Genomic DNA, 16,006 nt, shown 5'->3' with positions numbered 1-16,006 from the left:
CTCAGATCATTTTTATGAAAAATGCAGGAGGCATTTTATTATATGGATCATCCATCTCTTTCAATAATTACTCCTCACATCAAATCCAGCTCAGGTCAGCCTGGAATCCGGGCGTCACCGAGAAGCCCACGGAATATGACGTCAGCCAGGCAACTAAGGAGAGAAAGGAAGGGAACACGATGCAATTTATAGATTTCTCTCTAAGGGGAGGAAATATCTTACAATGCCCCTCATTTATTTTTATGAATTCCTGCAAGACGTTGCTCTTAAATGGAATTCCTAAAGGGCAGTTTGGTTGTATTCCCTGTTACCACGTCTGGGGCTCCCAAAGGAGTCTGGCAATGGGTGAAGGCAGATTGAACACCATCTGCACACTACCCCTGTGCTCAGGACTGAGGAGATCCAGATGAATGAATGCAACACAGTCCGTGGCCCTAGGGAGACCACGTGGTACACAGCCTGGTGGGGAAGACCCTCAGGGAAAGAGCTGGACTGGGAGACCCGCACGCGGAGATGCATCCTGCACACAGAGGTGGAAGGGGAGCAAAGCTGAGCCCCACACCCACAGCCGCACTGATGGAGCACAGCTAGATGCCAAGTGCTTGCGGCAGGAATTCCATCTCCTTCTTTGCTATGCCTAGAACAGCTCCTGGAATACCGTAGATGCTCAATCAGCGCTTTTTGTTAAATGAAGGAAAATATCGGGTTCTTCAGTGACTGTTCCCTGCCTACGCTATACCTCCTTCTCCTTACTCTTAAAGAGAAAAGAGCTTAGATTGTTGGGCTCATTTTGGTGTCCCTGGGCAAAGAACTTGAACATACATTAGCAGTGCAGGATCTGAGGGTCTGAGTTGACTAAATCCAATACTTTTGAGCATCTATAATAGGAGGTCAGCAAACTTTTTCTGTAAAAGGACAGATAATAAAAATTTTAGGCTTTGCAGGCTGTACAGTCTGTCCCAACTACTCAACTAACCTTGGAGCACAAAAGCAGCAGAGACAAAACAGAAGCAAATTAGTGTGGCTGTGCTCCAACGAAACAACTTTATTTACTGAAACAGGCAGCAGGCCGCATGCGGCATAGTTTTTTGACCCCTGATCTATAATACACTAATCTTGAGCTAGACAATAAAAGTAATTTTTAAAGCTGGAAGATGTGAGTTCCTATCGTTGTCTATTCAGCTGTAACCTGGCTGGCTAGAGAAGCTAGAAGACAGGGATCATTCTTGAAGGACCCTCTGCCCCACTAAGGCGGGCAGAGCAGGGGCCCAGGGAGGCTTGCAGGGCTTCTCCTGTGGTGGGCGGGGCTGTGCCTCAAGGTGGGCGAAGCTGCACCAGAGTGGGTGGAGCCTGAGTCAGCTCTCTATTCAGGTCTGTTAAACCTGCCTGCAGGATGCACCTGCCACACGGGAGGCTGTGAGAGGCAAGGAAGTAGCCTCTGCCCCCGAGGGCTCGCTGTCTGGAGATAGACCCATGAACATAAGGTGTATGCCATGATATAGGTTAGAAGGAAGAGTGGGGCACAAGGGAGTGTGGCTCCTCGCCCAGCCTGGAGGAGGTGGCACCAAAGCTGAGACTTGAACTCTAGAAGCATTCATTCATTCATTCACTCACTCACTCATGCAGCACTCACTAAGCACTCACTATGTACAGGGCGCTGTTTTCCCAACCAGCTCTGAGGGGCCATCAATGTGTCTGCTGTGGCGCCTCCCTACCCCTATCCCTCCTGAACAAAGCTTGAGGAGCATGACGAAGAGCAGAGGTGGTGGCAACCAGGGTGTGACTTCCTACGGCTGTCAATGTGTCTGTGTGTCTGTCTTTGTGCATGAGGGCATGAGTCTGCGTTGTGTTGTCTTTCAGTGCCTGCATGTCTGTGCACCTGCATGTCTGCCTGTCTGAATGTGTAAGTGCCTGTGTGTTTGCACATGTCTGCTTGTGTGCATGTGGGTCCCTACATGGCGAATGTGCGTGCGCGCGCGCGTGTGTGTGTTGCAGCCAGGAAATGGGAGTGGTATTTTCTAGCTGTCTCAATGTGACTTAAAGCAGAGAAAGAAGATTAGAGGAAACGAGTTCCCTTCCAGTCATGTATTAAGCACCTACTGTATGCTAGGCCCCAAAATCCACTGTACTGTGGCCACTTGTAGCCGAGGACTGCAGGATGGGATCAGGCTCTCCAGAGAGTGAGAGCCTGGGGCTGGAGGTGATGGGCCGAAGGTCAGCTGCTGTCCCTGACATACTCTGTCCAGGGAGAGTGGAGGGGCTGGCACCCAGAAGTTACACGTGCACATGTACACACACACACACACACACACACACACACACACACACACACACCAGAGCTGCAGTAACAGGGCCTTACTATGTCAAACACTTTTTCCAGAGCCTGGAGTGAACAGAAGCGGAGGGGAGGGAGGGCTCTTGGCAGGGCCTGTCCCTCCCCACCAAAAGAGGTCTCATTTGACTACACTTGGACTAGGAGTTGACCCCTTCCCAGAGCTTCACTGGCCACCCCAGAGTCGTTGAGGAAAGCTCCTGGAGCAGCTTTAGACCAGGAACAAATACCTATAAGGAAGGGGAGGTGAAAAGCAGCCAAGGCAGGGAGGACTGGCATGAGGGTTATTTGGAGGAGAACTTTACTGAACTTGACCGCCATGGGAGGTAGGCAGACATAGCAGCAGGCTTTAGCACACACTGCCTGGGTTAAAATCCAGCTCTGCCACTTCTTGGTTAACCTCCCAGGCCTCGGATTCCTCGCAATGGGGACAATGGCCATTGGTACCTTCCTAGAGTTGTAATGAGGCTAAAATAAGTCACTGTAAGACAACTCCACACCAGCCTGGATCATAGTAGGCATTAGCACTGGGCAGGCATTGGCCATTACAGTTGTGTATGTTACACAGTAAAAAGTACAAAGGATGTAGATTGAGCAGCGAAGGGAGAAGGGGTGCCAAGAAGAGGGCTTCAGTTTTCAGTGGGGTGGTCAGAAAGGTCCTCACTAGGAAGGAGACCTAAAGCAGGTGAGGGAGTGTGTCTGGTCCTGCAGGTGTACTGGGAAGAGCATTCAGTGCAAAGTGTCTGAAGCTCGCAGGCTCAGGGACAGCCAGGAGGCCACGTGGTTAGGCAGAGAGCATAAGCAGGCAGATGGGAGGCCAGGACTGTACGCCTCAGTTTTACTCTGAGATGGGACCTCAGGAAAGCTGTGAGCAGAGGAGAGGTAAGGACTAATGCCCATGCTAACAGTATCACTCTGCGTCTGCCACGGAACTGACTATGGGGTCTGAGCAGGCGCAGGGAGACCAGAAAGAGATGATGGCCGTAATCCAGGCTAGAAATGCAGGTGGGGGGACCGGGGCAGGAGCTTGGAAGGGGACTGAGAAGGGGTCCAATTCTGGATGTATTTGAAGGCAGAGCCAGCAGGATTTACTGACAGTCTGGTTGGGGAGAGGTGAGAGAAAGAGAGGACTCAGTGACTAAAGACGGTGAGCACTGCTGCCCTTCTCCGAGGCCAGGAATGTAGGAGGAGGCTGGGTTGCAGGGAGGTGATCACTGTGTTTTCCAACCTGCATGATTTGTTATGGATTCTTCTCTGTCCCCACTGGACCATGAACAGCTACTCCTCTGAGTAGCTGCAAATAGAGTTCTCCCCACCCCCACCCAGTAGGAGATGTTTGCTGAACGAATAAATGAGAACCCACCCTCCCTAGGGCCCCCTGGTACATTCACCCTCTTCCCAGGTTGAGGACAGAGGTGGATGCTGGGTCTCAAGCTGAGCTAAAGCCACCTTTCCCAGCCTCAGAGAACCCCCCTCCTCCCTATTGCCCCTTCTCCATCCCCCTCTGCCAATCTCACCAGGCACCAAGGGGATTCCTAGGCACCTAAGCATGGGAAGTGTGGGGAATACCAGGTGTCCAGGTCTGAGCTTGGGATTTAGAGTGAAGGACTTGAATTCAAGGTGAGGTCTGCTCTGTGGCCTTGGGCACATTACACTTCTCTGAGCCTGGATGAATACCAGCCCCGGGGGACTCTGAGAATGAGACCAGGGCTAGGGTGGTGCATTGTTAGGGCTTCCCAGCTGCCCCTGGGAACACCTGGGAGAAGTCCATCACCCCCTCCTTCAGGTTAGAGTTTAGAAGCACAGTAAAACATCCTCCTGGCTCCTGAAATGCTGGGGCCACACACACAGCCCCATCCTCCCATTTTACAGATGAGGAAATACTGAGGCCCAGAGAGGTAAAATGACTCATCCCAGCCCAGTACACTTGCTGGGCTGCCACCTGCCTCCTGGAACATTATGCAGGGCTGAGTGCTCTTGTCCACTGTCCCAGCCCTGCAGCCCCTTCTAGCAAAATGGTTTTGAAAGACATTCCCACCAGAGGTCATCATGGTCAGTGTGGCTAAAACTGTTGTGACCAAACGCTGCAGTTAGAGAGCCTGCTAAGCCGCAGCTCGTGCTCTCACATCCATGCAACCAGAGCCAATGGGTCACAAAAAGGTGCCTGCCCTCCACCTACTCCACACACATCGGCAGTTTCTATTCGGTCCTGGCATACTCATTTAAGTGCTGGCTGCAACCACCATGCTGACTTCACGAGCTAGTCATGAGTCACAACCTGCACTTAAACCACCACCACCCGAAGTTACCTCAGGCCCGGGGGGAACAGCAACAATATGCTCTGCTGGGGGAGAACCAACATTTCCCAGTGCTCTCAGGTACCAGGCACTGTTCTAACTGCTTAAAATGCATTCTCATGACTCCTCACTGTGGCCCTCTGGGCTGGTGTCTGACCCTCTCCTTGCAACACAGGAGGCAAACTGAAGCTCAGAGAGGGCAGGCAGAACAGCGAGAGAGATGCGTTCAGGCCACTCTCTCCTGATCCTGCAGCTGATCACCAACCCCAGAGACAAGAGGAACTGGGAAAGCACCCAGGACCTGCACAGATGGCGCTCCCGAAGGATGCTCACTGGGTTTCCAAGTTCCTTTCATGTGTCATTATATACAGCAAACGCTCATTGGATACCTGCCTGTCCGTGCAGGGCCTGACACTTTTATATATTACCTTCATTCATCTGCACAGCCACACTAAGAGGAAGGTGCTGCTGGTGTGCCCAGGATACTGATGAGAAAGGGGAGGCACAGAGGCCACAAAGACAGTGGGAGGACAGAATGGGACCCCAAGCAGTCCGCACCTGGAGCCCATGCTCCCAAGCACCACTCTCGGCTCTCTCTCTTCCCCTCATCCACCATCTTCGGTTCATTCTTCCTCCTTCTCTGAGCTCTTGCTCTCCTCTCCAATAATCTTCTCTTTCTCCCTCCCTCCTCCCTCTCCCCCCTTTTCTCTTCTCTTCTCTCTCTCATCTCCCCACACACTTTCACATACACTCACACACACTCTCACACTGTCACACTTACACACTCTCACACAAATGTACTCACACACGCATTTGCTGTAGCCCATCCACTTTCACAGTCACCGGCTACCCCATGCAGCACAGTGTGGAAGGAGGAGAGGGGGAGAGAGGCCCAAGAGCCTAGAAGCTCCTCCCAACCCAGTGCATCTGTCACTCTATACGTTAAAATGGAATGAATACCAAATGGGGTAACAGGCATAAAGAGCTTAACACCGTGCCCAGAAATCAGGAGACTGCCCTCCCTATATATGACTATGACGACTATTTTGTGTAAAGACTATGACTGGCACAGGGAATAGGTGTGACAATAGCCTGGCCTGGCTGAGTGGGCCCTGAGGGGAGGTCTCGGGGGACACAGGACCTTGAAGATCACATAGTCCAAGCCCACCAGAGCGCATACCTAGACCCACAGAAGGGAAAGCACATGCTCAGGTTCCGTGGACAGCCAGGCAGAGTGGGTGCCAGGCCTGCTGAACTCCCACCCCACCCCCCCATAGAGCACCTCCTCTTCTGCCTGCCTGAATGAGGAAATAGCCAGGATTTCAGGTCAGGCGTCCTCCAGCCGAGGCCACCACGGAGAGGGATTTCCCAGCAGGCAGCCATAGGTGCCTGGGCCCATGAGGCACTAGTGGTGAAATGATTTGTTTACAGAGTTTGGCCAAAAAGACTATTAGCATGGAATTTCCAGCTTAGGCCACCTGTTTAGAAGGTAAAGTGTCAACCCTCCTGGGTGCTTATAACACTCTTCATTTCTGTCACCAGTACAGAAAATAATTTACATGTTGTCTACGGCTGTTTTCATGCTACCATGGCAAGGTTGAATAGTTGCAACAGAGACTACATGGCCAGCAAAGCCAGAAATACTTACTACCTGTCCCTTTACAGAAAAAGTTTATGAACACCTGCTTTAGGTACATGTAATCTCCTCGAAGCTAAGGCCCATGGTGTTCATGGGGCGGTATGAAGTTTAGATGGGTTAACCCACAGCAGGCACTTAGAAGAGAGCCTGGCACGCAGGAAGAACTCTGTATTAGTAGGCATTGTGTAGTTCCATAGGCTTATTCACAGGTCAACAAATACTTGTTGGAACAAATCAGATATTTTCTGCTCCTTATTATAGATTTAGCACTAAGACCACACCAGCTTCAGTGGGTAATCAGGACAATTCATGGGGAAGTTGTATCTGAACATTAGAAATAATAAAAATTGTATTTTTACTGTACTCCTTGTAATGTCAGAAACAATGCAGATATTATCCAATTTAATCCTTATAAACTGTTGTGCACACACGAATTTTATTATGAGGATCTTGTTAACATGTACATTCTGCCTCAGTAGGGAGGTCCAGGGTGGGGCCTGAGAATCTGAATTTCTAGCCAGCTCTCCCATGCTGCCCATGCTGCTGGTGCTCAGACTGCCCTTTGAGCAGCAGGCCTTACAACACTCCTGCGAGCTGGATATTATTCTTGCCCTTCCCACTTTACGGGACAGGGAAACTGAGACTCTTGCCCAAAGTCACATAGATAAGTGACAAAGCCAGGATTTGAACTCAGGTGAGACTAACTGCAAAATCCCCATTCTGATTCACTGGCTGATGGGCTTGGGCAAGTTACTTCACCTCTCTGAACTTCAGTTTTCTCATCTATCAGTTGGAGCTGAAAAACACACCCAGAGGGGCTGTTACAAGGATTAAATTTTATAATATACATTAGGTACTCACTCAAGACCAGACACAGAGTGAGTGCTTAACAAGAATTCTCTCTCTCCTGGGTCTTCAACAAGCTCTCACCATCCCTGTGTGCTCACAAAGATGAGAATGCAGGTGGTTTTCACTGCACGCCCGGGCACCCATGTGTGCGTGTGCAGGTGTGTGCGCTGAGGGATCAGGGTGGGGATACAGGGTAGGGAATGCAGCTAGGGTTCACCCCACACATGCCCCCAAACTATTGTTCATCAAATGTTTACTGTATGCCCCCAAAGACTTATCTAAGTGCACTGTCAGAATCAACTCATTTAATTCTCACAACAATCTTAAGAGGCAAGTACTATTACCGTCCCCATTTTACAGATGAGGAAACTGAGGTACAGAGAGGTGAGATAATTTACCCAAACTTACCCAGCTAATAAATGCTAAAGCCAGATTCAAATCCCAAATCCAGGCTGTGTGATTCCCTGGCCACTACAAGTACTGCCTCTCAATGTGTCCCAGGTACCCCAAAGAGCAGAAGAAGGAGCTAAAAATTGCCTAAGGATGTCAGTGAAGGCTTCACAGACAAGGAAACTTTGAGTTGAGTTTTGATGGTTGAATAGAAGTTTACTGAGTGAAAAAGAGCAGGAAAAACATTCTACTAAAAAAGCTTAGTATGTCAAAGTCAGACATGCAATGACATGATATGGGAAGTTTACTGTGGCTGAACAGAGGGAACATAGGCATGAGGCTGGAGCTAGGCAGAGGTCAAGTCACACAGGGCCCTGTGAGCCTCAACATGCACTGGAGTTTGGGCCTGTAGGCAGTGATAAGCCCCTCCAGGGCTGTGAGCTGGGCAGTGGCTCCCTCTCTCTCCTCCCTAGTATTGCTAAGCAACCTCGACTCTGGTCCTGTGTCCATAAAAGCCCATTCCTGTGTGCTGGCCCTCTCCTCCCTCTGGCATGCCTCAGTCTCACAGCCATGTTCTTTCTCCCCCTGACCCTCCATGTTCCACAGGGGCTGTTAGGGCCTCGAGCATTTTCCCGATCCTGAGTGTGATTCTGCTTTTCATGGGGGGACTCTGCATCGCAGCCAGCGAGTTCTACAAGACTCGACACAACATCATCCTGAGTGCCGGCATCTTCTTTGTGTCTGCAGGTAATGAGAACCAAGCCAGGCAGGCCAGAGCCCAGGCCTACCAGTAGGAAGAAGAGTGAGGTTTGGGTGCTCACTGGCTGGGAGGACCTGGACAAGAGAGGAGAGGAGGGAGGAGAGGAATCTCTGGGCCTAGCAACAGATCATATTGAGGGGAAGGCAGGTTGTGCTAGGGCTCCCACCTGAGCCCCCACCCCCACCCCGAGTCCTCCACGAACATCCCAGACTCTGTCCCTTAGCCCAACGGCCCATCTTCCTCCCAACTCTTAGAAAAGGGCCATTTTCACTTAGCAGTGAAAGCAGGTGGTAATGCTCAATAAACAATACCTATTATTATGATTGTTACTCAATAGTTGTAGAATGCCTCTCTCTTCTCTCCCCTCTTCCATATGTTACCATTAGCTCTTTCTTCTGTGGCTTTCTCCAAATGAAGTGATAAAGAATTAAGGTGATGCTTGCCAACATTGAAGTATACTCACCTATCCATACACTTTGAAAACAAAGGCCCATTCAACTGTCCCTGCCCTTTTTTATAATGTTTTTGTGATTTTAGAAAGCAAGGAAAGGAGAGAGAGAGAGAGACAGAAACATCCATGGGCTGCTTCCTGCACACCCCCTACTGGGGATCAAGCCCACAATTAGGGCATCAAACCGACAACCTTTCTGTGCAAGCGATGACGCTCAAACAAGCCACGCAGGCAAGGGCAACTGTCCCTGTCCTTTGATTCTGCCCAGTGCCCGACCTTCTGCTTGGAAATTAACATCCTTCTCTCTGATTCTGCCCCGTCCCCCTCCGTGTCCATCCTGTGCCCCACAGGTCTGAGTAACATCATTGGCATCATAGTGTACATATCTGCCAATGCCGGAGACCCCTCCAAGAGCGACTCCAAAAAGAATAGTTACTCGTATGGCTGGTCCTTCTACTTCGGGGCCCTGTCCTTCATCATTGCTGAGATGGTCGGTGTGCTGGCCGTGCACATGTTTATCGACCGGCACAAACAGCTGCGGGCCACGGCCCGCGCCACGGACTACCTCCAGGCCTCCGCCATCACCCGCATCCCCAGCTACCGCTACCGCTACCAGCGCCGCAGCCGCTCCAGCTCCCGCTCCACCGAGCCCTCACACTCCAGGGACGCCTCCCCCGTGGGCCTCAAGGGTTTCAACACCTTGCCGTCCACGGAGATCTCCATGTACACCCTCAGCAGGGACCCCCTGAAGGCCGCCACCACGCCCACCGCCACCTACAACTCCGACAGGGATAACAGCTTCCTCCAAGTTCACAACTGTATCCAGAAGGAGAACAAAGACTCTCTCCACTCCAACACAGCCAACCGCCGGACCACCCCCGTATGAGGCCGCGGGGCCCAGAGCGCCTGCCGCCCCAGGCAGAGCCCAGAGCAGGCGCGGCCCGTGGGGTGGGCCAGGGCTGGGGGCCGGGGGGAACCAAACAATCCACTGGGGGGGAAACCTTCCAAAAGCAAAAAAACAAAAAAAGAGAAAAACATAAGTAAATTTAAAAAAAAAAGAACAAAATATAAGAGGAACAAAGAAGCCAAACAACAGAAAATGTGAAAAAAACATAAGCGAGGGAAGGAAAAACAAACTTTAAAAAAGCAAGCGAGGATAAAAATTAAAAATAGAAAATAAATCTAAAAGAAAATGCATGATTTCCCATGTACCATTATTTTAACATTTAATAAAACCAATTTAAATGAAAAAATAAAAGGGAACTAAGATAACATTAAAGCAAAAAAACGAGAAGGAACAGAAAAGAAGGGGGATATTCTTTGTATTTAATCAGGGCTTTCTGTTACTTATTTTTTTAAACTCTGGAAGAGTTGCTTTTCTGTTCCCTTTAACCCCAAGCGACTCTGCCTCCCTGGGTGAGTGGGGGGTGGAGACTCAGAGGCCCCGGGGCCAGGTGAGCCTCTTGGTCACTGCCAGGTCCCTGGAGCCTCTGGATGGGCACCCCAGGAATGCTGGGCAAGCTCCTGGCTTGCGAGCCCACTCCACCCAGCATCAATGGGGCAGTTGTAGGCCTCCGGGTGACCCAAGAGTCCTTGGTCCCTCCTGTCCGAAAGGTGCCTGGAGGGGGGTGCACTTGGGGCTTGCCTAGCCCCCAGGTTCCCAGTCCTTAATGGTCCTTAACCCACTGTGATGACTTCCTAGGCCTTGAGGGAAAGGAAGGAGAGGGGATGGCTGCTGGTGGCTTGCTGAGATGCCCAGAAACCCCGGAATCCTCAGGGTGAGCCTCTTGGGGTCACCACCCCAAGATCCTGTCCTTGGGGGCAGGAGATCCCACCCCCGGGGATATAAAGCAGCTCTCCCTCCTCACCCCTCACCTCAGGGCCACCCAATGACCCTGGGGCGATGGTGGACCCCCAGATTCGTAGGCCCCCAGCCTCCTGGGAAGGGGGCTCACTGACCCTTTGGGGGGGTCCTGACATTGCAAAAAGGTTTCTTTTTACAAAAGAAAAAGGAAAAACAAGTGGTGATTTTTTTTTTAATAAAAAAAACCACAGACTATAAATAAATGTAAATATATAATAAGTGGATTTACTCGCAAGAAAATCAGATAGTATTTTTCTTTTAATTCTTTTCCAGCTTTAAACTGTGAAAACAAAAAAATGGGGTGGGGTGGGGGACTTAAAATTTAGCAGGGAACTTGTAAAGAAAAAACAGAAAACAAATATACAAATCCATTTTTTAAAAATACTGTTGTGAGAGATTAGAGCTGGGCTTAAAGCAGGAGGGAGAGACGAACGGCCCTAGGGAGCTGCAGGGAGTTCCTGTAATGAGAGAACTCTTCCTTATACCAGGAAGATGTTCACGTGGGAGAGAGAACCACAATGGAGAATCCTCTCTTTGGGAAGGAGATCGCACACCACACACGCACACACACACACACACACACACACACACACACACACAGAGTCCTTGAAGCCCAGCGCGAGACTCACTCACAGGGATACACATGCCAAGTAAACCCTTCCATTCCCATACGCAGGCAGAGGAAGGGTTCAAAGATGACTCAGGCCCTCCAAAGCCATGGACAACTCCATACTGGCCTTCATGCTCGCGCGTGCCCTCCCCACACACACGCACACTACTTGCATGCATGGAAAGGACACCAGTCTAGAATCCAGCTTTGAATTCTGAAATCCCTTGCTGTGTAGCCTCTCTGGGCCTCAGTTTCCCTTGTGTAATAAGCATGTGGATTGACCCAGATGAGCTCCAAAGGCTCATTCTTATTCTTGATGCCGATGACTTTTAAGATATGCCACCTGCCCAGAGGAAGATGCCAGAGACGACCAAAATAGCTGCCATCCAGCCCCATACATTGAGAACATTTCTGAATTATCGGTCAGCTGTTCACACACACACACACACACACACACACACACACACACACACCCCATATGCCTCCTCACTGTGCTCCCAACCCCCTGTCCCCACATCCAACGTCAAAGCAAAAATTACACACCTGAGCAAACGTATCCTGCCGTTCAGAGAGGGAAAAGGCACCAGAGGTCCCCAAAGCCACTCTTCATTTTGTGTCCCCTTTAATGCCATAACCTAGTCACAGAGAGGGAAGGGGGCTTCCTTGAGAGAAGAGATCAGGCACCACGCTTCCCCCACTGTCTTTGGGGGTCAGAGAAAAAGAGGATCCTCCAAGGTTTGCTGGAGTGATTAAAGCCAGGGGATGGAGAGGAGAGCTTTATAAAGTTTGGTCCCAGAGTGAGGACCAACCTCAAAAGTTAAACTGACACCACTGACTAAAGTCTGGAGCATCCCATGTTGCTCCCCTTTCTTCCCAGAGGGACAGGGGCCAGTTCAGACGGAGAGAAACCCAATAGCTTTGCAGAGCTTGCATTTCAGCCCAGCCTGCCAGCCACTCCGCTGAAGGTGAGGGGCCCTGCTGCCCCCATCTGCACATCTCAGTTTGCCTCTTTCTTGACACTGCCCTGGCCTGAAGTTTCTTAAGTTGAGCTCTGGGGAGTGGGGGGAGTGGCTAGCAAGGCTTTTGGGGTTTGCACGCTCCCAGCTGCCCTTCCCGTCTCTTAGCTCTGTCCTCAGGTCAGCAGCAGCTGGAACCCTAAATTCAGCCTGAACCACAAGGCAGAACATCTGCCTGCCCAGCCCAGAAGTTCATGGGAGGCCCCAGGGCCCCAGGACAGAGCAACACAGGATTTCTCAGTGTGGGCAGAAATCACACTCTCTCCCTCCCCACTCCAACCTGGCCCTCCACCCTACCCGATTCCAACCTGAAAGGATCAAGGGCTAGAGAGAAGGGGGAGGCCCCAAGAAAACAACAAACAAGCGGTGCTGTCCAAAGAGGACAGTTGGCCCCAATTCTCTGAGTTCTGGCAGAGTGTTTGGGATGGAGATCAGTGCTTCTCTCCAGGTTGTGAGGCCTGAGTCCTGGGTCCTCTTGAAAAAGGTCATCAGGTGTGGCTGAAACCAGCATGGCAGCTGGAAAAGGGCGGGGGCCTGGAGGGAAGAAGCTGGGATGGGGCGGGCGGCAAGGGAACTGCTTACCAGGGCAGACGATTGCTCATGTCCAGCTCAAACCAGTTCAAGAAACCAACCTCCATTTTATTTTCTCGGTGGGTCCTTTTTTTTTCAGACTGTTAACAGAAAAAATTTTAAAAAGCAGAAAACTAAAAAAAGAAAAAAAAAGAAAAAAATCCTGGTACATGAAATAAAGATTTTTTTTATAGCTTGGTCCTCACTTCTGTGGATTTCTTTAATTGCATTCTCAACTCCTGGCATCCCATTTAAAACAACTGCAAAGCCACAGATTCTTAGAGTTGAGGGATAAGAGGCTTAGATGCCAAGCAGTAGTGTCCCCACAGGAGTGTCAGGTCACGAGTCCTCTCATAAATATTCCTTACTGATCCTTTCACTCCTCCAGTGACAGGGGGCTCACCCCAGCCCACGCTGGGCAGCACGCACTGGTGAAAGTCTCCTCTGCACAACAGATTTTAATCCACTCTTCCTTTGAATCCAGCAACGCTGAATGAATCCCTTCCCTTTGCAGCACAACACTTCCTCAGAAGATTGTAAGCACAAGTCCTTAAGTTTTCTGCCTTAAAATAAACCAGCCTGCTCAACAACCCAATGACAGTCCAGGGTTTCAGTTTTCCCCATGAAAGTGTGCAGCCTGGAGTTGACACAATTTTCAGGGGCTCCCTGTACAGAGGTGCTCCCTGGAGGAGACCGTGGGTTGGGAGATGAATGGGGAGGATCTCAGAAGGGGCCCTGGGACTCTCCTGACTTGAAGAGATGGGAAAGGCAAGATGGGATTTTCCAGTCAGCTCAGGCTGCTATAAAAAAATACCACAGACTGCAGGGCTTAAACAACAGACATTTATTTCCACAGTTCTGGAGGCTGGGGAGTACTGGATCAAGGTGCCGGAAGATAGGTTTCTGGTGAGAACTCTTCCTGGCTTGCAGATGGCACTTTCTCTCAGAGAGAGAAATCTGGTCTTTCTCTTCTTACAAGAACATGAATCCCATCATGGGAGTCCCACCCTCATGACCTCATTTAACTCTATCTCCCAAAGGCCCCACCTCCAAATACCATCACATTGGGATTTAGGGCTTCAATATATGTACTTTGGAGGGAACACAAGAATTCAGTCCATAACAAGATGCTAATAGGAGAATGTGACCCTCAACAGTGAAGAAAGGCCCCATTTCAAGGCAGCTCAAGAGCTGGCCTCCCATGTCCAGCCCTGGTCTGGCCAGACTGCCAAGGTCAGCTATCTGAAGGAGGGCTGTACATACCTCCCAAAATGCATTAAATACACTTAATTTAGTTCATTTTAACTTTAAAAAACTGTCATACCACTTAGGATGGAAGGAAGGAAGGTATTTCAAAATCAAATCAAGATTTTAAAAGTGAACAGAAAAGGACTCATCTGCTGGCAAATCAGACTATTCCTTCTCCTCCTAACACCTCCTGTGCCCACCTGCCCATCACCACTTTACTGAATTTATTATACTTGACTCAGAGATGAGGGATGCACTCACAACCAACACCATGACAAACAGGAAAAAGAAGAGCTGACCAAAGCTTGTTTAAAATGAAAACATGATACGTTGTTCTGAAAAGAAAAAAAGAGCTTCATTTTATCCTACTGACATCGCTCATCATAGATTTAAAAAGCATGGAGGTTGCATTCACTACAGTAGCTGCGATTCACTGGCCTAGGTATTTTAATATTTTCATTTGGAGAGGCTGAAGGTGATCTATGGGGACCATCCAAGTCACCTTCAAATCAGCCATGATAATGCACAGTGATGGGGACAGGGGAGAGTCCCAAAAGCCATGACCCAAGTCCTGACACAGACCAGGGCTTCTCTACAAGCTCTGAGAGGTGGGGCCTCTAGGGGGGAAGACACTGTCTAAGATTGGAGGAGGAAGCTTGGTCACTGTGCAGCTCTCCCTGGAGCTCAAGAGAAAGGGGATGGCATCCTCTGAGCCACACAGATCCAGAGGAAGCCAGCCCTGCACTATGGGTCCCTGGAAAACTTAGCTCTAGAACTGGCCAATGCTCAGAACTCTCCGCACAATTCAGCTCAAGTTCCCAGGGGCCAGCAAGCGTCTCTCCCTCCAGCTCACCCCTAACATTTACAATCCCAAGGCAAGAATACAAATGGAGGCCGACATACCATAAATCTGAACATTTAACAGCTAAAAATCCAATTTAAAATAATGCTCTATCCTTCTATCCTGTCTGTATTTCAAAATCTCAACCTCCTCTGATTTCTGTACCCCAAAGTGGCAGCACGAGGCAAGCCTGTACTAGGCCCTCAACCCTGGCACCTGGCACACAACCCAGCTCCCCTTCCCTTCCCACCTTCAGCTCCACTCAGCATACGCAGAGCCTCTCCCACAAATGTGGTGCCCATCCCAGCCTGCACATCCACGTTCCAGCTACTGCCACCCAAAACAGCCCCTACCTGGCCACTCCTCAGGCCAGTCCAATCTCAAGACAGATGGTAGCTAGCCCTGGAATCTGCTTCTGGTCCCTTTGGACAGAAATTCAAAACACAGGTCTGGAAGAGGGGCATGGGCTCAGGGCGAGTGCTCAGGGCGAGTGTGTCCTATTGTCATAAGAACATGGGGAGGGGCGTGATCAAATGAGGGCCAGAGCAAGGGCCCCTAAAGCCCAGGGCCCAAGGCAGGGGCCCCTCCCACAGTACAAGTCCACAGCACAGTCTCTCTCTGACTTTTGATTGTAGATATCAACACTCAGGGCCCAGCCCAAGGGCTCTGACTCCCAGAGTTTCAGTTAAGGAGCCAGAAAGCTCAGAAGACCTATATCTTCTTGGGGGAAAAGGCAAGATGGAGCCTAGAGAGGACAAGCAATGTGTCCAGACTTGCACTATGAATTGGCCTCAAGAAGGTTCCAGGCCCCAGCCTCCTGGCCCTGCACTGTCCCCAGACACCCTTCTGATGGAGGTTTGAGGAATTCCTTCTCCATCCTCCGTTCACACTCCAGGCTTAGAGTTTCCCCCTGACAGTAGTACTGACCTCACCAAACTCCAAAAGCTCCAAGCATATCTGCAGGGTGTGAGGGAAGGCGGCCATCTCAGTAGGTGTCTAGACCTGGCTAACAAGGAGCATCAGTTTGGACTGGCTTCCAAGACGACGGCTGAGGAAGCTGGCTGGTAGCCAAACATTGCCTGCTCCCCTAGTGCCCAGGCTCTGGAAAGAAATGTTGCTGGGCCAGTGTGCAGATTTCT

The 16,006-nt window shown here is 50.4% G+C and overlaps 1 protein-coding gene across 1 annotated transcript in view; it reads left to right on the top strand.

The window, feature by feature from the left end:
- CACNG2 (calcium voltage-gated channel auxiliary subunit gamma 2) overlaps nucleotides 1-9,876 on the top strand; it is a 98,993-nt gene extending 89,117 nt beyond the window's left edge. Inside the window, exons 3-4 of the mRNA XM_081130978.1 lie at nucleotides 8,114-8,254; nucleotides 9,069-9,876. Of these exons, the coding sequence (XP_080987104.1) occupies nucleotides 8,114-8,254; nucleotides 9,069-9,604 (677 nt within the window). The 3' untranslated portion in view covers nucleotides 9,605-9,876. The remainder of the gene's footprint in view (nucleotides 1-8,113; nucleotides 8,255-9,068) is intronic.
- Nucleotides 9,877-16,006: the final 6,130 nt, after the last annotated feature.

Source organism: Miniopterus schreibersii (assembly GCF_964146895.1).
Source record: "Miniopterus schreibersii genome assembly, chromosome: 2".
Classification (NCBI taxonomy): domain Eukaryota; kingdom Metazoa; phylum Chordata; class Mammalia; order Chiroptera; family Miniopteridae; genus Miniopterus; species Miniopterus schreibersii.
This window is presented reverse-complemented; position numbering and strand designations above follow the sequence as displayed.